A 23,733-nucleotide genomic window follows, 5' to 3' on the forward strand; every position below is an offset into this window, starting at 1 on the left:
CGTTGAATTTATAATTTGATCTCTGAGAAATCAAGCTAAATTAATTGCAAACAAAATTACCATTTTAATTTATAGGATTCATATAATCTTCAATAAATATAGTACATAACCTCTGATTTGGACCATCATTCGTCCTAACAATGAGTAAGACATGAGGAATCCAATAAAATTATCAATAGCCACCCACAGGGTTAGGGTTAGGGTTAGGGTTCCACCCCAACAACCAGTATAAAGTATCAGTTCTCTATGTCTGACAAGTACTATGAAGCTGCTGCTTGGAGTTTTGCTTCTTGAACCTTTGTAATGTATTGCCTGTGAATCTGGTGATGTTTTATTCCCCTGTTCAGAGAAACCAGTCATTGAAGTCACTTGCATTCTTTACCATAAATTAGTGTGAAAGTACCCAGCTTTGCCTACTAGATGCTGCAGTTCTGGCTATTCCCTTGTATCCATTTTGCTGGTCTCTTTATGTTTATTAAATGGATCACAACATTTTCTTTGCAACTTTGGGTAGAAAAACAATTGCTTTTGCTCATGATGAAAATAAATTGTGTGGTCAAGCCAGTTGTTGGGGTGGGAATGGGGGGTCTTTGGGTGGCTGATAATAAAGTGAAATAGACCATGTTGATGTATAGCCCTCCATCATTTGTTTTTCTTCATGTATTTAATTAGACTACATTTGTGAATGAAAACTGAACTCATTTTCACATTTCTGAAACATCTAGAAGCACACTTTCACTTGTTAGTAAGAGTTCATTGGGTTTTCTTATAAAGAGACTCACAGACAAGTTGATCAGGTATGGAGTGCATCTCAGTATGAAATGCCAATAAAATAGGTTCAGCATCTTTCAATGTAAGGGTCACATGATTGTAATGTTATAAAATGTCTATACAGTACAATGCTTATTGTAGTAGGGATAAATGCCTTTGTAGAATGGCTTTTGTTGATGATATTCCTGAGTTGAGCTATTTGGTAATCGTTCTATTCTGCCTTCTGTGGATTTATGTTAAAAAGCCATATCAATGTTATAACTCACAATATATACACGTGGCGAGGCTTAACATGACCATGCCACTGAGCAGTGTACAGCTGTAGGGTACTCCCATTTCTCCTATGTTAAATTGCCTACTTTACTCATAACCCGACAATGGCTGTATTCTTTTTTTAAATCATTCTATAAACATTTTGGATATGGTTGGTTGGTCGTTTTTAAACATACTTCCATGTCGTGTTAACACACTACATCATGCTTAAAAACACTTTGAACAGATATAGCTTTGCATGGAATATACGTCACAATTACCAGCCAAAGAGCCGATTCCGACTGACTTTCTTCAACTAGCTAGCTAACCCTGGTTTTAAGATGCCCGAAAAGCTGTTGCATACCATTTTGTCTGAACAATACTGGGAGAAAACACCACCAAATGAAGTTTCATCAACTGCCCAGGGACCAGGTTAGATGAACCTTATGGTTTCTGCAATGATGATGATGATGATGGAAAGCTGTGGGCTCCGGTTACTCGATACATTTATGTGTGTTCGAAGCACTTCATCACTGGTAAGTCACGGACACTATTTTGTATCTAACTAGCTATGTGTATTGCATAAAGTTTGTTAGTTAGCTTGTGAAAGATTATTGGAATCTGTGTGGGTAGCTGGACAGGTAGGATGACTAACAATAGTGAAAGTGAACAGGTGGTCACGGGTCAGGTGACAGAGGAATGGATGAGACTGAGGCAGGAATTCCTTTAACCACAACGTGGTATATTTACTTGGTAGTTTGTGTTGATTCATGGACGCACAGAATGTGTGGGTTAGACGGAGTTGAGGAAGAGAAGGCAGCAAGGTCGGTAGGTGGAGATTTCCTCCATTTAATGAGTTGAGATCTGTCGGACATTTCCACCTGACCTAATCAAAGCGCCCCTGGCCCAGCTGAGAAAGTGTCCATGAATTAAAGGATGATTCCACCAACTTCATTCTACAGCTTGTAATAAGGACTAGTGAGATGAATCTGTCCAAATAACAGCTATAATATTCTTCAACACTTGGATATTTATGCAAACCTGGAGATTCCACCAAATAGGTATAGATATTGCCTTAGTCTACTTTGCGCCATTTGGTAGGGTTGTCTCCCCAGCTGGTCTCCAGCAAGTTGAATGGACATACAGGCAAGCCAACAAGAATCAACTATTCTAAATACCTAGTCCGTTCAAGGGCAGGCAAAGACTGGAAGTAGTTACGCACCATTTCTAAGACTTGCGAATTAGATCGAGATTAACGTCAGTTAACCGGTGAAACAGCAAGGGCTAAACAAACAGTGACGGAAGTATAATGCGACAGATTTACTAGCTTTACTGTCAGTGTTAGCAGGTCGGGTAACACAGAGTGGCAGAATTTGCATCAAGCCAATAATTTGTTGGTGTGACAGCCAAGTATGTTAATAAAAGACGTGCTGCCGCTGAAAACGTTTATAGACATGACAAAAAATGTTCAGTAGTTTGCTTAGGATGGGTGTAACGGGAGTACCCTACGGCTGTACCCTACTTGGGGGCGTGTTCATGTTATGCCACGACTCGCCTTGTGCATCTATGTGAGATCAGGTTTAAGAAACAAGTTAGAATGACTAAGAATTTTTCAAGATATAATAACTAATAGAGATTCCCAGTTGAAAAGTATGGATGAAGGTTACAGCTATAAAATCTTATTAAGAAACAGAAATGAATGTTATGAAATTCTGACAAAACTTGGCTTCCTATAAAGTCTGGCTTTTCTGTGAAAGTGGCATTGACGTCTTGTGAATACAAACTGTGATTCTCTCACTTCTCTCAGTTTTAAATGGTTGAGAGACAATTGTAGTCAAATGCTGCTTCTGCAACAATCAAATGACCTTGGTCCCCTTATAAAGCCCTATTACAATGCTTCTTTGTGTTCTCTACAAAATTAAAAGCAAAATCCAAGTTTAAGGTTTCTGTCTGGGGCTCCTGTACATTCTCCTTCAGTACTTGTCCCCTATTGAATTACTTCTAATCAATATCACAGATGGATGTTTTGGAAGTGCATGCAGTTTTCGCAAATATATGGTTGTCCAGTTGGCTTCATTCTAAACCAAAATAGATGCAGTTTTGACATTACAGAAATATCCAAGCAGATCATAATCCAAAACATCCATTTGCAGAAATACATGTGTTTTACTGTAACTCTGCATAAGGTATACAGTAATTGTAGAGAGACGAGAACAATTCTACTCCTATTTCTTCCTTGTGTTGTATAAGTAGGCAGGAAGGCAGAGAAAGCAGTGCGGTGCCGTTTTGAGCTTGCAAGAGAGAAATGTGATAGCATTTTTTTGTGAAGCATTCCATGGCTAAACACAGCATGAAATATTAAAGGCTGAGGTGCAGTGAAGGGCTGCCGTGCTGTGTTGGTTTCCGTGAACCAACGGCCTGGCACCCATGAGTCACCTTCACTCTCACACAGCAATTCTCAAGAGTGCTGCTCTCCAGGAGAAGTCTCTTTGGATCTAACAATAAAAGCACCTGACAAATTCAGCCATGTTGTACACACCAACTTAAGAGTTGTGCAGTATCTTAGAGGGTCACGTTTAGGAAAATTAAAAGTGAAGGAAAAAGTCTCATCATAAAACAAGGAGTATTGTTTTTCTAATCTGATTTCTTGTGTGAGTTTTTCTTTCTTTATCCTAGACCAAACACCTTCACAATCTAATAGTGAAGTGTGCGAAAATATGATGAGGAAGAATTCAAATCAGTCTGTGCAAAAAGCTTCCACTTCTAAACCACAATAAATCAAATCAAATTTGATTTGTCACATGCACCAAATACAGCAGGTGTAGAATTAACGGTGAAATGCTTGCTTATGAGCCTTTCTCAACGATGCAGAGTAAAAAAAACATATACGCTACCGTTCAAATGTTTGAGGTCACTTAGAAATCTCCTTGTTTTTGAAAGAAAAACTACTTTTTTTGTCCATTAAAATAACATCAAATTGTTCAGAAATACAGTGTAGACATTGTTGATGTTATAAAATGAATATTGTAGCTGGAAACGTTTTAAAAAAAAATGGAAACCGATTTTTTTATGGAATATTTACATAGGCGTACAGAGGCCTACTATCAGCAATCATGACTCCTGTGTTCCAATGGCACATTGTGTTAGCTAATCCAAGTTGGTCATTTTAAAAGGCTAATTGATCATTAGAAAACCCGTTGGCAATTATGTTAGCACAGCTGAAAACTGTTGTCCTGATAAAAGAAGCAATAAAACTGGCTTGACCTCTTGCTCAGTTGTGCACTGGGGCTTCCCACTCCTAATAATAATATAATAATATATGCCATTTAGCAGACGCTTTTATCCAAAGCGACTTACAGTCATGTGTGCATACATTCTACGTATGGGTGGTCCCGGGGATTGAACCCACTTCCCTGGCGTTACAAGCGCCATGCTCTACCAACTGAGCTACAGAAGGACCTCCTCTTTCTATTCTGGTTAGCGAACGTTTGTGCTGTTCTGTGAAGGGAGTAGTACACAGTGTTGGACGAGATCTTCAGTTTCTTGGCAATTTCTCGCAAGTAATAGCCTGCATTTCTCAGAACAAGACTCGACTGACGAGTTTCAGAAGAAAGTATTTTCTGGCCATTTCTGGCCATTTTGAGCCTGTAATCAAACCCACAAATGCTGATTCTCCAGATACTCAATTAGTCTAAAGAAGGCCTGTTTTATTGCTTCTTTAATCAGAACAAGAGTTTCCAGCTGTGCTAACATAACTGCAAACAGGTTTTCTAATTATATATTAGCCTTTTAAAATGATAAACTTGGATTAGCTAACACAACGTGCCTTTGGAACACAGGAGTGATGGTTGCTGATAATGGGCCTCTGTACGCCTATGTAGATATTCCATTAAATATCAGCCGTTTACAGCTACAATAGTCATTTACAACATTAGCAATGTCTACACTGTATTTCTGATCAATTTGATGTTATTTTAATGGACCAAAAAATTGTTCTTCTTTAAAAAACAAGGACATTTCTATGTGACCCCAAACTTTTGAGCGATAGTGTATATATTAATACAAGGAATAAAATACACAAGAATGGAGCTATATACAGGGAGTACCAGATCAATGTGCAGGGGTATGAGGTATTTGAGGTAGATATGCACATGAACGCAAGGTAAAGTGACTAGGCATCAGGATAGATAATAATAAGAGTAAAATAAAGTACAGAGTAGCAGCAGCATGTCATAAATTAATGACATATTATGAAGAGTAATTAACAGAGTAGCCGGAATTCTCTCCAATGATCTGTTAATTACAGTTTGGAATAATGATTTAAGTACAGTCATTTGTTCTGTGTTCACAGACTGAACTCTTTTTTTATATATATAAAGCCGTTGCTCATTTTTAAAGTAAATAACTGCCAATTATTATTATTTTTTTTCCCCAGTAATTAGTGTCAGGGCTAAATTCAATAGGTTAATGAGTAACAGATTGTTTTCTTAGAAAAAAGTTGCATTTTCAAATAAGACAATAAAGAACCCTTGGGGACTCTGTTGCGCAAGAAATAGACATTGCCAAATGTCTAATGTCAATTATTTTATGATTCCATGCATACTGTCGTTTGTTGTGGCATTAGTCCCATTCTAAATGCAAGATCTTACATGATAAAATCTGTCTCGTCCATAGTTAATCTTGTTCGGTTTTAATTAAACGTAATTAAACGTCAAATGAGTGTGTCTACATGATCTGTACCACTAAAGCCTACAAAGGGCAGTGGTGCTAATTGTTTTTGGAAACTGAGCGAGAAGAAAATTGAGTTCACTGTAAATGATAACAAAAGTCCAGGTATCGACAGCTGATTTAGTAAGCCCTTGCACTGAAACGGGGCCACGGTATTCTCCAACTTGCTGTGTCCCCAAATCAATATCTATCAACGATCTGAAATTAAACCTAGATTAAATCCCAATTTCATCTCAGGGAATCACGTTTGGCAAGTTTCAGATAATTAGATCATCCTGGCGAAGGCGACTAAGAAGTTTTCCTTCTCTTTGTCTCTCATGCCTTCCCACTGTCAAAACAATCACAGTCCCGAATTTTAAATATAGCATCTGTAAACTTAACACTAAAGTCAGTCAGACTACCAAGCAAAGACAGTGATATCTATTCAGCCCTATGCGTCTAGAAGGAACATTGACAAATCACAAACCACAAGTGAACTATGTAAATGGACAGAATCTGAGAGAAGAAGTGCAGTACCTTGAACGATGAGATGCACTTTGGATGATTTGGGTTTGTTGCTTGTGAGGATGGAGCACACGTAGGGCCCCTCGTCGTGTACATTCACATTCTGGATCTTTATGCTGTACTCTGTCACGGGTGTGTTGTCCATTCGGACCACTCGAGGGTCCAGAGACCACTTGTCAGCCCCCGCGTAGAGAATTGTGGTGCGGTTGAGCCAAGCCACCCGCGATACCTTGCTATCCACAGTACATCTGTGAGGAAAACAGAAATAACAGAGAGGGGATGAGTGTTATGCATTCCAGCATATTTTTACAGTGTTCTATTGTGTCCATTCTGTTGTAAAGCACAATCGAGTGATGGTCGAGTGATGTCTGACCGACCAAATCAAATGTTATTTGTCACATGCGCCGAATACACCTTACAGTGAAATGCTTACTTACAAGCCCTTAACCAACAATGCAGTTTTAAGAAAATACAACAAAAAAAGTAAGAGATAAGAATAACAAATAATGAAAGAGCAACAGTAAATAGCAATAGCGGGGCTATATACAGGGGGTACCGGTACATAGCCAATGTGTCAATGTGCAGGGGCACCAGTGGAGAGGTAATTGAGGAAATTATGTACATGTAGGTAGAGTTATTAAAGTGGCTGTGCATAGATAATAACAGAGAGTAGCAGCAGCGTGGGGGGGGCAATGCAAATAGTCTGGGTAGCCATTTGATTAGCTGTTCAGGAGTCTTATGGCTTGGGGGGGTAGAAGCTGTTTAGGAGCCTCTTGGACCTAGACTTGGCGCTCCGGTACCGCTTGCCGTGCGGTAGGAGAGAGGACAGTCTATGACTAGGGTGGCTGGAGTCTTTGACAATTTTTAGGGCCTTCCTCTGACACTGCCTGGTATAGAGGTCCTGGATGGCAGGAAGCTTGGCCCCGGTGAAGTACTTGGCCGTACGCACTACCCTCTGTAGTGCCTTGCGGTCAGAGGCTGAGCAATTGCCATACCAGGCAGTGATGCAACCCGTCAGGATGCTCTCGATGGTGCAGCTGATGCTACTATTGTGTGAAGATGTGGCTTTTGTATGAAGTTTTTGATAAAGTAAGACCTCAGGATTTCTATTACAATATAGGGTAGCAGTGTTTTTCAATACTGTTGCTGGGGACCCACATGATGTACAGGCGTTTGTTCCAGACCAATAGCAGCACATCTGATTCAACTAACCACCATGCCCTTGAGCATTTCAATCAAGTATGTTAGCACTGGAATGGAACAACAGCATGTGAGTCCCCAGGACCTTGATAACATAACTGACTACTTTGAGCTCTCCCCGAGTACCCCAACTGCACACATTTATGTTGTAGCCCCAGACAAAAACACCTGAGGTCGAGTGATGAGGTGTGTTCAGTTCACTTGATGATCGTTTGCTACGTTGCAGAACGGTTTGTACTAAACGCGCTCCGGTACAGCTTACTGTGCGGTAGCAGAGAGAACTGTCTATGACTTGGGTGACTGGGGTCAAAGACTTCCTCTGACACCGCCTAGTATATAGGTCCTGGATGGCAGGAAGCTTGGCTTCAGTGATGTATTGAGCCGTACGCACTACCCTATGTAGCGCTTTATGGTCGGATGCTGAGCAGATACCATACCAAGTGGTGATGCAAATGGTCCGGATGATTTCGATGGTGCAGCTGTAGAACTTTTTTGAGGATCTGAGGAACCATGCCAAATGTTTTCAGTCTCCTGAGGGGGAAAAGGTGTTATTGTGCCCTCTTCTTGACTGTCTTGGAGTGTTTGGACCATGATAGCTAAAAAATATATATTAGGGAGTGGATCAGCTTTAAAATTACAGATAGATTGTTGTTTCCATCAATGTAATTGGTCTGCATCATTTCCAATCCACCACATATTTTGGGGGTAAATATACATATACATAAACATCCATACACACACACACATATATGTATATATGTGTATATATATATATATGTATATATATACATACGTGTGTGTGTGTGTGTGTGTGAAAGTATCAGCCAATACACATATATATATATACGTATATAGATATATATATTCCCCAAAATATATATATATTTGCCCCAAAAATATATGGTGGATTGGAAATTATGCATAAAATTACATTGATGGAAACAACAATCTATCCGTGTATATATACACACACACATGCACATACCATGATAGTTTGTTGGTGATGTGGACACCAAGGAACTTGACACTCTTGACAAGCTCCACTACAGCCCCGTCGATGTTAATGGGGGCCAGTTCAGCTCTCCTTTTCCATAATCATCTCATTTGTCTTGCTCACATTGAGGGAGAGGTTGTTGTCCTGGCACCACACTGCAAGGTCTCTGCCCTCCTCCTTATAGGCTGTTTCATCGCTGTCAGTGATCAGGCCTACCACTGTTGTGTCATCAGTAAACTTAATGATGGTGTTGGAGTCGTGCTTGGCAATGCAGTCGTGGGTGAACACGGAGTACAGGAGGGGACTAAGCACGCACCCGAGGGGCCCCGGTGTTGACGATCAGCGTGGCAGATGTGTTGTTGCCTACCATTACCACCTGGGGGCGGCCCGTCAGGAAGTCCAGGATCCAGTTGCAGAGGGAGGTGTTTAGTCTCAGGGTCCTTAGCTTAGTGTTGAGCTTTGTGGGCACTATGGTGTTGAACGCTGAGCTGTAGTCAATGAACAGCATTCTCACATAGAATGTGTCCAGGTGGGAAAGGGCAGTGTGGAGTGTGATTGAGGTTGCGTCATTTGTGGATCTCTTGGGGCGGTATGCGAATTGGAGTCGGTCTAGTTTTCTTGCTCTATCATACTGGGCACATAGCATGAGAGATACACAGATTAAATAAAAACACTAGCACTGCAAACACTCAGAACAAAGAGAGCATTAGTGCCTGGACTTTGCAGTCTCCCTCTTCAAGTTCCCCTTCTGAGACTGGCTGCCTGTTGAGAACAAGTGACAGGCTGAACCTCCCACAGCAACCACATCCTCAATATTCCACACACCAGAATTCAGTATTTTAGTCTATGATTGCCATGTGAGTGTACCAAAAAAAAGAACTTTTTTTTTAAAAATCGGTGAAAATAAAATAATGATGAACTGTACCAAAAAAACATAAACGTTTATGTCTTAAAAATCTTAAATATTGCAATGTTGGTTTTCACAGCTGTTTCACAAGGTGCTCATTATTGTACATTTTAAGGTATCCTTTGACGGTATTTATTTGTTTCACATTATTCATTGTTGTATCCTAGGACCTACAATAGATATGTACTGTATATATTCAACCACAAAGGTGTACTAATGAGCTATGCGAGAGAAGAAAATGAATCATAATAGAGGACTACTGAAATTATATTATTATTCTATTCACTCTGTCAATTAGGTTCGTATTGTGGAGTAACTACTATGTTGATCCATCGTCAGTTTTCTCCTATCACAGCCATTAAACTCTAGCTGTTTTAATGCCCATTGGCCTAATGGGGAAATCCCTGAGTGGTTTCCTTCCTCCCCGGCAACTAAATTAGGAAGGACGCCTGTAGCTTTGTAGCGACTGCATGTATTGATACACCATCCAAAATGTAATTAATAACATCACCATGCTCAAAGGAATTTTCAATGACCCCTTTTCATTTTACCCATCTACCAATAGGTGCCCTTCTTTGCGAGGCATTGGAAAACCTCCCTGGTCTTTGTGGTTAAATCTGTTTGAATTTCACTGCTCGACTGAGGGACCATACAGATAATTGTATATGTGGGGTAGCGAGATGAGGTAGTCATTGAAAAATTATGTTAAACACTATTATTGAACTTATTTAGGCTTCCCATAACAAAGGCGTTGAATACTTATTGACACGAGACATTTCAGCTTTTAATTTTTTATTAATTTGTAAACATTTGGGAAAACATAATTCCACTTTGACATTATGGGGTTTTGTATGTAGGCCAGCGACAATACATCTCAATTTAATCCATTTTAAATTCAGGCTGTAACTCAACAAAATGTTGAGGTGTGTGAATACTTTCTGAAGGCACTGTACATTATCATCTATTTTCATACATTCAGTGTGTCTATTGATTGGTGGTAATATTTGGCTTATGAATTAATTTTATGCACTCAACACCAAATGACATACACGAGGCTCATTATAAATGATTCAAGCATTCTATGGAAACAAAATGTATGCTTAGTATTTTGCAAATTTATTCTGTCACAATTATCATGATACATTGATTTAAATGTCAGCACCTGTGCTAAATTTCAATTTACAATGAGAATGTGCGCCAAGTCCGATTTGCATATCCTTGGCATTCTCCAGTAGGCATGCTTTGTGGAAAATTCCAGTCAAACCATTTATTTGAAAAAGAGAGAAGCCTCAACTGATTTCTCTCTGAGCCCCCAAGAGAACTGGTGGTAACAAACATGTGATTTGTATTCAGGACAGATTATTGGATCCTAACCTCTTTGCCTAACCTTCAATCCAATGAACTTCAGTGGAGGAATATCATAATGCTCATAATACCAATTCGACTTCCAGCGCATACCAAACGGGTACAAGGAAGAGCGAGTCTCCGTGGGCATATATCAAAACTATTGGAGAACTGTACAATTTGTGATGCAAATCTAAGACTAATGGTTAACGTGAGTGACTGATTTCTTCAAAAAAGTATTACCGAAGGAAAAGCGAAATAACAATATTCAACAGTAAAACAAAAAAGTTATATTCATGACAAAAGACCAATAACCTTTGCTCTGTCCAGCAATACACCCTATTGGGGTGTTTTAGTTCAGTGACCCTTTGTTAATTTTGCAACAAAGAGGAAAGCTTGCCTTAAAGGTTGTTTTAAAAGATTGGCTGTGTTTTATTTATCTGACATGATAAATAACTTACCATGGATTGCCTTGTGGTCTGTAAATGGTCATACCATCAACACTACCCGCTACATTCATTAGTCAACTACCTCTCCTTGGCATGCAGTTACTAAGTTGTCTTAGTAATCAATGTTCACATGTATTTCATTAAGTTAAAGAAGACCGATTAGATGGACAGAGAGAACAGTATAAATCCTCCCGCTTCCCTTAAACCATTTACTACTACCCTTGCTGTAAAAGTTTGTTTCTTGTTGCAGTTGACAACAAAAGCCTTGTGGTTAGAGCGTTGGGCTAGTAACCGGAAGGTTGCAAGTTCAAACCCCTGAGCTGACAAGGTACAAATCTGTCGTTCTGCCCCTGAACAGGCAGTTAACCCACTGTTCCTAGGCCGTCATTGTAAATAAGAATTTGTTCTTAACTGACTTGCCTAGTTAAATAAAAAAAATATTTATAGTATACAAACTCATCCTTAACTCTTCCGTTCATCTAATATACATATAAGTTATATTAGACACCATACAGTATTTACTTTAATTCACACGTTATGCATTAAACAGTAAAACTCAGTAAGTTATGCAATAGAGAACATTAAACTACAATTGAGCAAAGCTCCATGGGAGTACTTTGGTCTGGTACATCACTTAATGATGTATTTCATGGTTTAATGATAGTGAGTTGAATGAAATACAATAACATTCATGTACTGTGTTTTTCCTTGAGAGAGCTGCAGGGAGATAAATATTTAGAAATATTAATAATTAACATTCTATGAACCAGGATATTTAAATGTACTGTTTGTTGGCATGGCCACTCATTGATTCAACAGACAACAAATAGCCTAAATTGACACCCTTAATCATTATGGGAACACAGCATGTGGTCGGTCTTGAGTTGCCAGCTGCAATAGTAGAAGCACTTGTACAAAAATGCATTTCTTACTTTTGTAAATATTACAAGCAAATACTATCCAAATCGGTTTTGTGCTGCAATCACCTAAGTCTTAAAATGACCTAAAATGAACACCAACGGCAATATATGGCAATAGAACTCCAATGGAAATAGTTAGTTAAATAGTTAACCAATTTCTGTATTTAACCTTTATGCACCTTTATCTCTTTTGGCATATCACATACTGTGCCTTCAGAATGTATTCATACCCGTTGACTTAGTCCACATTTTGTCGTGTTATAGCCTGAATAGAAAGGAAATCCAGTGTAGATTTGGCCTTGTGTTTTAGGTTATTGTCCTGCTGAAAGGTGAATGTATTTCCCAGTGTCTGGTCGAAAGCAGACTGAACCAGTTCTTCCTCTAGGATTTTTCCTGGGCTTAGCTCCATTTCATCAATTCTTTATCCTGAAAAAGTCTCCAGTCCTTAACGATATACTATAACGTGATGCAGCCACGTGCTTTAAAATATGGAGAGTGGTACTCAGTAATATATTTGAGGCAAATAGTTAATTGCTTTGCCATATTTTTTGCAATATTACTTTAATGCCTTGTTGCAAACAGGATGCATGTTTTGGAATATGTTTTATTCTGTACAGGCTTCCTTCTTTTCACTCTGTCAATTAGGTTAGTATTGTGGAGTAACTACATTGTTGCTGAGCCATCCTCAGTTTCTCCTATCATAGCCATTAAAATCGGTAACTGTTTTAAAGTCACCACTGGCCTCTGTGAAATTCCTGAGCGGTTTCCTTCCTCTCTGGCAACTGAGGTAGGAAGGACACCTGTATATTTTGTAATGACTGTGTGTACTGATCCAAAGTGTAATCAGTACCCGCAAAACACCAGCCTCAATGTCAGCAGTGAAGAGGCGACTCCGGGATGCTGGCCTCCTAGGCAGAGTTTCAAAGAAAAAGCCATATCTCAGACTGGCCAATAAAAATCAAAGATTAAGAACACAGACACTGGACAGAGGAACTCTGCCGAGAAGGCGAGCATCCCGGAGTCATCTCTTCACTGTTGACATTGAGACTGGTGTTTTGCGGGTACTATTTAATGAAGCTGCCAGTTGATGACTTATGAGAAATCTGTTTCTCAAACTAGACACTCAAATGTACTTGCTCAGTTGTGCACTGGGGCCTCCCACTCCTCTTCTATTCTGGTTAGTTGTACGAGATCTTTAGTTTCTTGGCAATTTCTCGCAAAGAATAACCTACATTTCTCAGAACAAGAATAGACTGACGAGTTTTAGAAGGTCTTTGTTTCTGGCCATTTTGAGCCTGTAATCAAACCCACAAATGCTGATGCTCCAGATACTCAACTAGACTAAAGATGGCCAGTTTGATTACTTCTTTAATCAGAACAACAGTTCTCTGTTGTGCTAACATAATTGCAAAAGGGTTTTCTAATGATCAATTATCCTTTTAAAATTATAAACTTGGATTAGCTAACGCAACATGCCATTGGAACACAGGAGTGTTGGTTGCTGATAATGGGCCTCTGTACGCCTATGTAGATATTCAATTAAATATCAGCCATTTCCAGCTACAATAGTCATTTACAACATTAACAATGTCTACACTGTATTTCTGATAAATGTTATGTTATCTTAATGAACAAAACAATTGGCTTTTCTTTCAAAAACAAGGACATTTCTAAGTGACCCCAAACTTTTGAACAGTAGGATATATATATATATATACACACACACACACACATACCTTTGTCATATATATCTTTGAAATTATGTATATAAAAGTACCATGTATTTAGTATGCAAAATGTAATATGTAAAATGTATGTATGTATACGTAACAAAAAAACCTTAAAACAAGAAATATATATTTTTGTCCTCGGAACAGGGGGATATATTTGTTACTTGTATTTTTTCCTTGTCTTATTATTTTTCTATTAATTTGTTATTTTTTATTTTTTTCTCTGCGTTGTGTAGGAAGCAAGCGTTTCACTGTTAGTCTACTACACCAGTTGTTTATGAAGCATGTGAAGCAAGCGTTTCACTGTTCGTCTACGACACCAGTTGTTTATGAAGCATGTGAAGCAAGCGTTTCACTGTTAGTCTACCACACCAGTTGTTTATGAAGCATGTGAAGCAAGCGTTTCACTGTTAGTCTACTACACCAGTTGTTTATGAAGCATGTGAAGCAAGCGTTTCACTGTTAGTCTACTACACCAGTTGTTTATGAAGCATGTGAAGCAAGCGTTTCACTGTTAGTCTACTACACCAGTTGTTTATGAAGCATGTGAAGCAAGCGTTTCACTGTTAGTCTACTACACCAGTTGTTTATGAAGCATGTGAAGCAAGCGTTTCACTGTTAGTCTACTACACCAGTTGTTTATGAAGCATGTGACAAAAACTTTTGATTCGATTTGAAATAGAACTCCAATGGGAACGCAACACTGTAGTGTAAAATGACCTGTCAAACTGTCCATTTACATTTCCTTTTGTTACATGGTTTTAGTACGTTATAAAGTCATATTCCGCTTCAATGTTGTTTACTATGGAATTCTAAGCTGTAAATCAGTGTCTCTTACGCCTACAATATTGTTCCATCCTGATTTGAAAATCCGACTAGACAGCAGCATCAATTTGTGGTAATTTGCTTGCGAATAGACAGCATGAACTGATTTTTACAAAATGTTTAGACTGATTTCGGTGTCCTCACATTTTCATTTCCCTTGTGCCACTTTAATGTCAGGTTGCGGAACCTCCTTGCAGTTTAAACTTCCCAAACTGATTGACTTCAGCATGCTTCAGTAGGTTAATAGCACTACTGGGAAATCTAAATTGTTGAACATTATTAATGGCCAAATGCAGAGCCAATTTGGAGAGGTCTTGAATAGATAACAAATAAAATAGAGAACCAACCTGGCACAGCAGTGGCATAAAACGTTAGGGTACAAGCAAACATATTTGGTTGATAAAGATAGTAATACCTTGTTGTTAGCATTATTATTATTATTTTTAATGGGATATTGCTTCATAGCAACATCTTATGTGAAACCCAATGTAAAAAAAGAAAGAGATATCTGGTCATTGAGAGTTACATATCTAGAAAACAACTCCAGACCTTAACATTTAAAAATAACAACATCACTATCAGGGATAATAACGAGAGTTATCCCAATTATATGTATCTGCAGGACATGGATACTGACAGCTGGAAATATGGTAATATTAGGAACAGGATGCATTAGAATGATCTCCATTTACCTGCAAAAAAAGACGGAGTCAGACAAACAATGTCTTCCAGAGCCTCAGATCCTCTCTCACTAAATATCCTTGTACAAGAAATGTTTTCACTCCAGTACAATGTCCCTTTAATTGTTAATCATTAAAATGATGTTCGAGAAATCTTTAAGCATAAGCCTCCGTCCCTCTGTCGGGCATGTTAAAAAGCTACATGTTTTCTCAAAATGATGTGTACTAGCCTTCTTCTTATTTATTTGTGGACTACGGATCTAAGATATGGATAGTGGACTACGGATCTAAGATATGGATAGTGGACTACGGATCTAAGATATGGATAGTGGACTACGGATCTAAGATATGGATAGTGGACTACGGATCTAAGATATGGATAGTGGACTACGGATCTAAGATATGGATAGTGGACTACGGATCTAAGATATGGATAGTGGACTACGGATCTAAGATATGGATAGTGGACTACGGATCTAAGATATGGATAGTGGACTACGGATCTAAGATATGGATAGGTCACCAAGTCGCAGCAGAAGACTTTTAGTGATTGCAGATCATTGTCAGGAGCCCAGGCTGCTCCCAGAGCCCCAGCAAAGAGATAAATGATAGCCTGGCTCTAGTTGCTAGGTGGATTGATGACCGTCATTACATTGGCTGCAACGTACGGTAGCAACTTTGTTGGGCTCCCTCAGACAAGAGAGACATATAAATGATCTCACAACTATCTGGCGAGACAAACGTGATGGAGCCTGGGCTGTGTCTGAAAACATTACTAACCATCAAATCCTTGCTTCCTACATCCTTGTTTCCTTAATTCCTCTCAAAAGTCAATGGAGGAAAGGATTGAAAGTACCTCACTGGGACCACCTCTTCCAATGAGCTTTGAGAGGAATTAAGGAAACAAGGACAGAGGAAACAAGGATAATGTTTTCAGACACAGCCTGTCGGTCTACGTAAGGGGAAGTTATAACATAGCCAGACAAAACAATGACAAAAGACAATCAGGTTAAATTAAATAGCAGTTTGCTAATCGAGAGCCTTCAATTCTGTTTAAAATAATTAGCTAATGTCAGAGTGGCTAATTACCAGCCCTGTCAATTGTAATATGTATTGAGGAGGAGGCAATGACAAGAGGTGCTTTAAAACATCAATACTCATTGTGAGCTTGATTTGGGCATTAGTTTGAACTGTAATTATAATGTACCTGTGATTATCTCTGAACTCCCTGTGTTGGTCTGTAGCAGGCATTCCCAAACTGGGGGGTACGTGCAATGGCGTCGGGGGTACGCCAAATAAAAATGTGATTCACATTTATAAAAATAAATAAATATAATAATCTTCACATTTTCAAACAATACATTTATATTTTCCAACGGGTCTATACATTTGGGTTAGGTTTTTTTCCCATCTGAGCAGCCTCGTTTCACTGCCAAAAATACAATTAAACCATCTAGTGTTCAGCGAAATAACAACACAATGTCAAATACAGGAAGTCTAGTCAAATAATTAACATCCAATCACATTAACCGTTACTCTCTAATGGGAATTCCACCGAGAGGTTCTTGCTGCCAAGGGAATGCCTGATAGCTTGAAAGGAGTTTTGGACACTACAGTGAAAATGGCTAACTTTGTTCAAACAAGGCCCCTGAACTCTCGTGTATTTTCTACACTATGCAATGATATGGGCAGCGACCAAATCAAATCCAAATCAAATCAAATTTGTCACATACACATGGTTAGCAGATGTTAATGCAAGTTTTTTTTTTAATTGAGAGAAGATCTTCGTTTTATTAACTGACCATAACTTTCATGTCTGACCGCTTGCATGATAACGAGTTTCTCACACGACTGGCCTATCTGGGTGATGTTTTTTCTCGTCTGAATTATCTGAATCTAGGATTACAGGGACTCTCTGCAGCTATATTCAATGTGCGGGACAAACACACAGGTCTTTCCTTCATTGTATATAATTCTCCGGTTGGAACATTATTGAAGATTTATGTTAAAAACATCCTAAAGATTGATTCTATACATCGTTTGACATGTTTCTACGGACTGTACCGGAACTTTTTGACATTTTGTCTGCTCCTAGTGAACGCGCTTCGTGACTTTGGATTTGGCTATTTGGACATAAATGGACATTATCGAACAAATCAAACATTTCTTGTGGAACTGGGATTCCTGGGAGTGCATTCTGATGAAGATCATCAATGGTAAGTCAATATTTATAATGCTATTTCTGACTAATGTTGACTACACAACATGGCGGATATCTCTTTGGCTGGTTTGGTCTCTGTTGTTTATCTAAAAGTTCCATGTATAATAGTTGTATCTTTTATCAATGTTTATTATGAGTATTTCTGTGAATTGATGTGGTTCTCTGCAAAATGACCGCATGTTTTGGAACTACTGAACATAACAAGCCAATGTAAAATGAGATTTTTGGATACAAATATGCACTTTATTGAACAAAACATACATGAAGTCCTATGAGTGTCATCTGATGAAGATCATCAAAGGTTAGTGATTCATTTTATCGATATTTCTGCTTTTTGTGACTCCTCTCTTTGGCTGGAAAAATGGCTGTGTTTTTCTGTGACTTGGTGGTGACCTAACACAATTGTTTGTGGTGCTTTCGCTGTAAAGCCTTTTTGAAATCAGACACTGTGGCTGGATTAACGAGAATTGTTTCTTTAAAATGGTGTAAAATACTTGTATGCTTGAGGAATTTTAATTAAGATTTTTGTTGTTTTGAATTTGGCGCCCTGCACTTTCACTGGCTGTTGGTGGGGTGGGACACTTCCGTCCCGAATATCCCAGAATGGTTAAGGGTGGTCAAATCATGCATTACTACTTCAGGGCAAATGCCTTCTGAAGGTGAAGGTAACTGGCTTGTGGACTCTGAAAACAGAGCATCGTTTTTAGTCCAAAGCAATGGTTTGTTTTAAAAGGTCTGTTCATAACTTCTTCTGTGTACTATTTATGACAGAAGTAGGATTATTATATACACTATACTGTATTTTCTATAATAAAAAATATTAAGTTGAAATTAAACAGAGTTGTGATTTTATTACAGAACCCTTCTTTCTCAAGGATCAATTATGGAGTGCCCTTTCCTAATTATGTAGAGTGAACACATGACACTGAGCATAACGACAGTGTCATTTGTCAAGTCCCGGACAAATCTAGTCCAATGGAAAATACTACATATGTGCTCCACTGGTGGGCTGTCTGTAGGGAATACAGCTGAATGAGGAATTTTACAAGTGAAGCAAGAAAACCATCAAATCTTCAATACACCTTTTCACAGAATGATTGGCTTTTCTTGAAATGTGAAAATGGCAATCCAATCCTAGTTCCCTCTAGATTTGTCAACAAAAGAAGGGGGATTGAATTATCTTGTACAATATATGGCTATGAGGCCATGTGGGGGCTTTGAGTCTGTTTTGCTATACATGATGGCTAACTAAAACCTGTTTATTTTGAAGTGCTGGTCAAAGAAGTAGAATGTTTGTATATGTTATAATACTTATATAGGTCAGGATTCAAACCTGCTACTTCACTATGGACAAAATCCTTAATTAGGATTGGGCTCTTATAGAGTATGTGCACCCTCTAGTTCAGGGGTATTCAACTCTTACACTAAAAAGTCTGGAGCCTGCTGTTTTTCTGTTCTATCTGATAATTAATTGCACATACCTGGTGTCAAAGGTCTAAATCAGTCCCTGATTAGAGGGGAACAATGAAAAAATGCATTGGAACTGGCTTTGAGGTCCAGAGTTGAGTTTAAGGGCTCTAGTTGCTAGCTTAGTGATTTGCTAGCCTAGGTACTTGCTAGCTCTGTTACTTGCTAGTTGCTATCTAATTTACTTGCTAGTTCCTTTTTTAAAGGCCAGCAGATAGACCAGCCAGCTAACATCTGTTTTCAGGGTTCAGCTAGTTCAGCTTTTGCATTATCATCACAATAGACCAATGACAATCAAACCTCACAACCTTCAATTCTGCTGCTCCTATTCTTTAGCATTCTTCTGAACTCCTTTCTGTATTCTTACATAATGTGACAATCCATATATCTTGTCCTCAAACAGATGGAAATGTATTCAGGTATTTGTGAGGATAGGAATTTGACAAAGAGAGATTAATTTTGTCACAAACATCTATAAACAGTCTATATTGGGTTTTGAAATTAGCCATCCTGGCAAAGCACGGAACACAATGGCTCTCCAGAATAAGCAGATAGTAAGTAGCTTTGGGATTTTCATGGCTCATGTGCATAACGGCTGCATTCACACAGGCAGCCCAATTCTGATATTTTTTTCCCTAATTGGTATTTTGACCAATCAAATCAGCTCTGAAAAAGATCTGAAGTGATTGGTCAAAAGACCAATTAGTGCAAAAAATATCAGAATTGGCCTGCCTCTGCAAACGCAGCAATGGGGGCTCACAATATCCCAGTCCTTGAGCATCATAAGAATATGCTTTGATGCACGCCTGAAAAAGCAGCAGAAAAAAAGCATCTTAAGCATCCAAAAATGATTGACTACATGGAATGAATGATAAAACATCTATTCAGCTGTGCCTTTAATTCAATTTAACTGTTTTTCACTGTTCAGCTACTGTAATTAACCAATTCCAGCTACATTGTGTCCTGGAATCCCCCGCACTGCTCCTAAGCAAACTGTGAGTTTCAAGTGTAACCATTTTGTTTTTCCTTTCTCGCTGCTAGAAAATGGGGTGGGTCTCTGTTGTGTTTCACCAACATTGCTTAATGATTCTTAACTAATTCAGAAAGTTACAATGTCTGGAATTAAGGAGAAGCCGAACCAAGATTAAATGTGATTTAGATTATACATACACTGCTGGTGCTTGATTCTAATCTGTTTACATTTCATTGGCTGTCTGGGACGACTGATGCAGTAAATCTTCAAATAGCCTTGAAGAGTCATTGAATTGTATTTTTAGTTCCATGTGTACAGTTTTCAAGTCAAAATCTGTACCTAGTGTCAAGGTATAAGAATACACTTTAAGGCTCATATATATATATATATATATATATATATATATATATATATATATATATATATATATATACAGTGTTTTTGGAAAGTATTCAGACCACTTCCCTTTTTCTACATTTTGTTATGTTACCCTTAAATGGATTACATTTTTTTTTAAAGCCTCTACACATGAATCTCCCCATAATGCAAAAACAGCTTTTTAGAGATGTTGCAAATGTATCAAAAATAAAACTAACTGAAAAAGATGATTTACATAAGTATTCAGGCCCTTTGCTATGAGACTCGAAATTGAGCTCAGATGCATCCTGGTTCCATTGAAACTTGATTGGAGTCCACCTGTGGTAAATTCACTGAATTGGACATGAATGGAAAAGAACACACATGTAAATATAAGGTCCCACAGTTGACAGTGCATGTCAGAGCAAAAGCCAAGACATGAGGTCAAAGGAATTGTCCTTAGAGCTCCAAGATAGGATTGTGTCAATGCACAGATCTGGGAAAGGGTACCAAAACATTTCTGCAGCATTGAAGTTCCCCAAGAACACAGTGGCCTCAATCATTCTTAAATGGAAGAAGTTTGGAATCACCAAGACTCTTCCTATTGCTGGCAGCCTGGCCAAACTGGGCAATCGGGGGAGAAGGGCCTTGGTCAGGGACCCCGCTAACTAGCTAGAAATTTCACATTGGCTACAGATGCTAACAATTTAGCCACCACACCGTCCACACCGTCCTCGTCCTCAAATCTTAATCGAACCTAACCTACATGGATAAAAATATAAACCATGGAAGTAAGTGAGACTCATTATCCATAATGTACTTTGTGATATTCATGTTATACCAGTGCAGTGGTATATTTTTATGACCAACTGCCGCACCGATGTTAGCGTTAATTAGCACCCATTTGCACGTGATCTAGCTAATTGCTCACAATAGGGACTCTTATTTGGACAAAGTTTTTCTACTTGAGTAGTAAGCCTATGTTTACATGTACAGTTATGTAATCGATTTGATCGTTGATTGTCTGTGTTTCTTCAATGTATGCCTTGTTGTGTTTGGCTGGCTCTAAATGTCTATCATTGATGCCATTCCCTTAGTTACACATAGCGAGTCTACACAGCCTCCATAGTATATAAAATAATGAAATCACCTGGTCCCAACATACAAGAAAAGTCATTGCAACTTGTCCACACTGCAAACTGAAAAACTTCAAAACACATTTACGAGGAAAGCATACACATTGCTTTGAAACAGTGTCCAGGGAAAGATTGTTGGCATGTGAGTGCATTGATATGAGAAATGGTGTGTTTGCAGTCGAAAATACATTTTCTGGTCCAGCAAAACCCATACATGTTGTGAAAAATACTTGGGCTAATTCAGTTCCAACTTTGTTCAAAACTGTTATTGCTCATACTTTTTCTTGTTTATTATTCTTGACATTTTTTTGGGGACCTATTTCCTACAGTTTTTACACTACATACAAAATATAGATCAAACTCCTGCAGAGCTGGATGCTGATGTGACAGTCTGTGACTTCTTGGAGGGGGGGGGGGTGTTTTCTACATCCTGAAATGTATTGGTATTATTTACTATTATCATTATTGTTGTTATCAAACTTAACAGCCTATTATTTCTTAACTTACAGTACATTGCAATGGGAGCACATTGTGATTTCACTGGGGTATGTATAAATTATGAAATAGTCATCACTAGTGGATATAATGAAGAACAAGGAACACACCAGGCAGGTCCGAGATACTGTTGTGAAGAAGTTTAAAGCCGGATTTGGATACAAAAAGATTTCCCAAGCTTTAAACATCCCAAGGAGCACTGTGCAAGCGATAATATTGAAATGGAAGGAGTATCAGACCACTGCAAATCTACCAAGACCTGGCCGTCCCTCTAAACTTTCAGCTCATACAAGGAGAAGACTGATCAGAGACGCAGCCAAGAGGCCCATGATCACTCTGGATGAACTGCAGAGATCTACAGCTGAGGTGGGACACTCTGTCCATAGGACAACAATCAGTCGTATATTGCACAAATCTGGCCTTTATGGAAGAGTGGCAAGAAGAAAGCCATTTCTTAAACATATCCATAAAAAGTGTTGTTTAAAGTTTGCCACAAGCCACCTGGGAGACACACCAAACATGTGGAAGAAGGTGCAATGCAAAACATTATGTTTGGCGTAAAAGCAACACAGCTCATCACCCTGATTACACCATCCCCACTGTCAAACATGGTGGTGGCAGCATCATGGTTTTGGCCTGCTTTTCTTCAGCAGGGACAGGGAAGATGGTTAAAATTGATAGGAAGATGGATGGAGCCAAATACAGGACCATTCTGGAAGAAAACCTGATGGAGTCTGTAAAAGACCTGAGACTGGGACGGAGATTTGTCTTCCAACAAGACAATGATCCCAAACATAAAGCAAAATCTACAATGAAATGGTTCAAATATAAACATGTGTTAGAATTGCCAAGTCAAAGTCCAGACCTGAATCCAATCGAGAATCTGTGGAAAGAACTGAAAACTGCTGTTCACAAATGCTCTCCATCCAACCTCAAAGAGCTCGAGCTGTTTTGCAAGGAGGAATGGGAAAAAAATTCAGTCTCTCGATGTGCAAAACTGATAGAGACATACGCCGAGCGACTTACAGCTGTAATCGCAGCAAAAGGTGGCGCTACAAAGTATTAACTTAAGGGGGCTGAATAATTTTGCACGCCCAATTTTTCAGTTTTTGATTTGTTAAAAAAGTTTGAAATATCCAATAAATGTCGTTCGACTTCATGATTGTGTCCCACTTGTTGTTGATTCTTCACAAAAAAATACAGTTTTATATCTTTATGTTTGAAGCCTGAAATGTGGCAAAAGGTCGCAAAGTTCAAGGGGGCCGAATACTTTCGCAAGGCACTGTATGTAGATATATATATATATATATATATATATATATATATATATATATATATATATATATATATATATATATATATATATATGCTCAATGAAATAATATAATTAAAGTTACAACATTTATCAACACAATTTTAACAGTACATGACATACATAACAAGTCTGTTGATCACTGCAACAATATCAGTAGCTTGTCTCAAAAATAGAATGAAGCAAAAAGTGTTACAACACATCTGCTGATACTTTATATAATATTTCTTACGATCTTCAAAAATAAAATACTTTGTATTCAACGTGTGCCTTGCGCAAACATGTGTGTTTGTATTCAGTGTGACTGTCAAACCTCAGATAGACAACAACAAAGTGGGTGGGGTCAAATGTGGGCGGGTTCAAAAAATGGACTCCGCCCACATTGAGCCCTGACCCAAATTGCACACTGCAGTCATGGGTACTTGTTACAATTAAGACAAAAAAGATTAAATCAATAAAAACAAAATT

At 38.5% G+C, this 23,733-nt stretch overlaps 1 protein-coding gene across 2 annotated transcripts in view; it reads right to left on the minus strand.

Annotated features, from left to right (window-relative positions):
- Positions 1 to 23,733, minus strand: part of LOC118389959 (opioid-binding protein/cell adhesion molecule-like) — a 351,866-nt gene that overhangs the window by 74,949 nt on the left and 253,184 nt on the right. For both annotated transcript variants that reach the window (XM_035780004.2, XM_035780003.1), the window contains one exon: positions 6,268 to 6,503. In XM_035780004.2, the coding sequence (XP_035635897.1) occupies positions 6,268 to 6,503 (236 nt within the window). The remainder of the gene's footprint in view (positions 1 to 6,267; positions 6,504 to 23,733) is intronic.

This window comes from Oncorhynchus keta, chromosome 11, assembly GCF_023373465.1.
Source record: "Oncorhynchus keta strain PuntledgeMale-10-30-2019 chromosome 11, Oket_V2, whole genome shotgun sequence".
Taxonomy (NCBI): domain Eukaryota; kingdom Metazoa; phylum Chordata; class Actinopteri; order Salmoniformes; family Salmonidae; genus Oncorhynchus; species Oncorhynchus keta.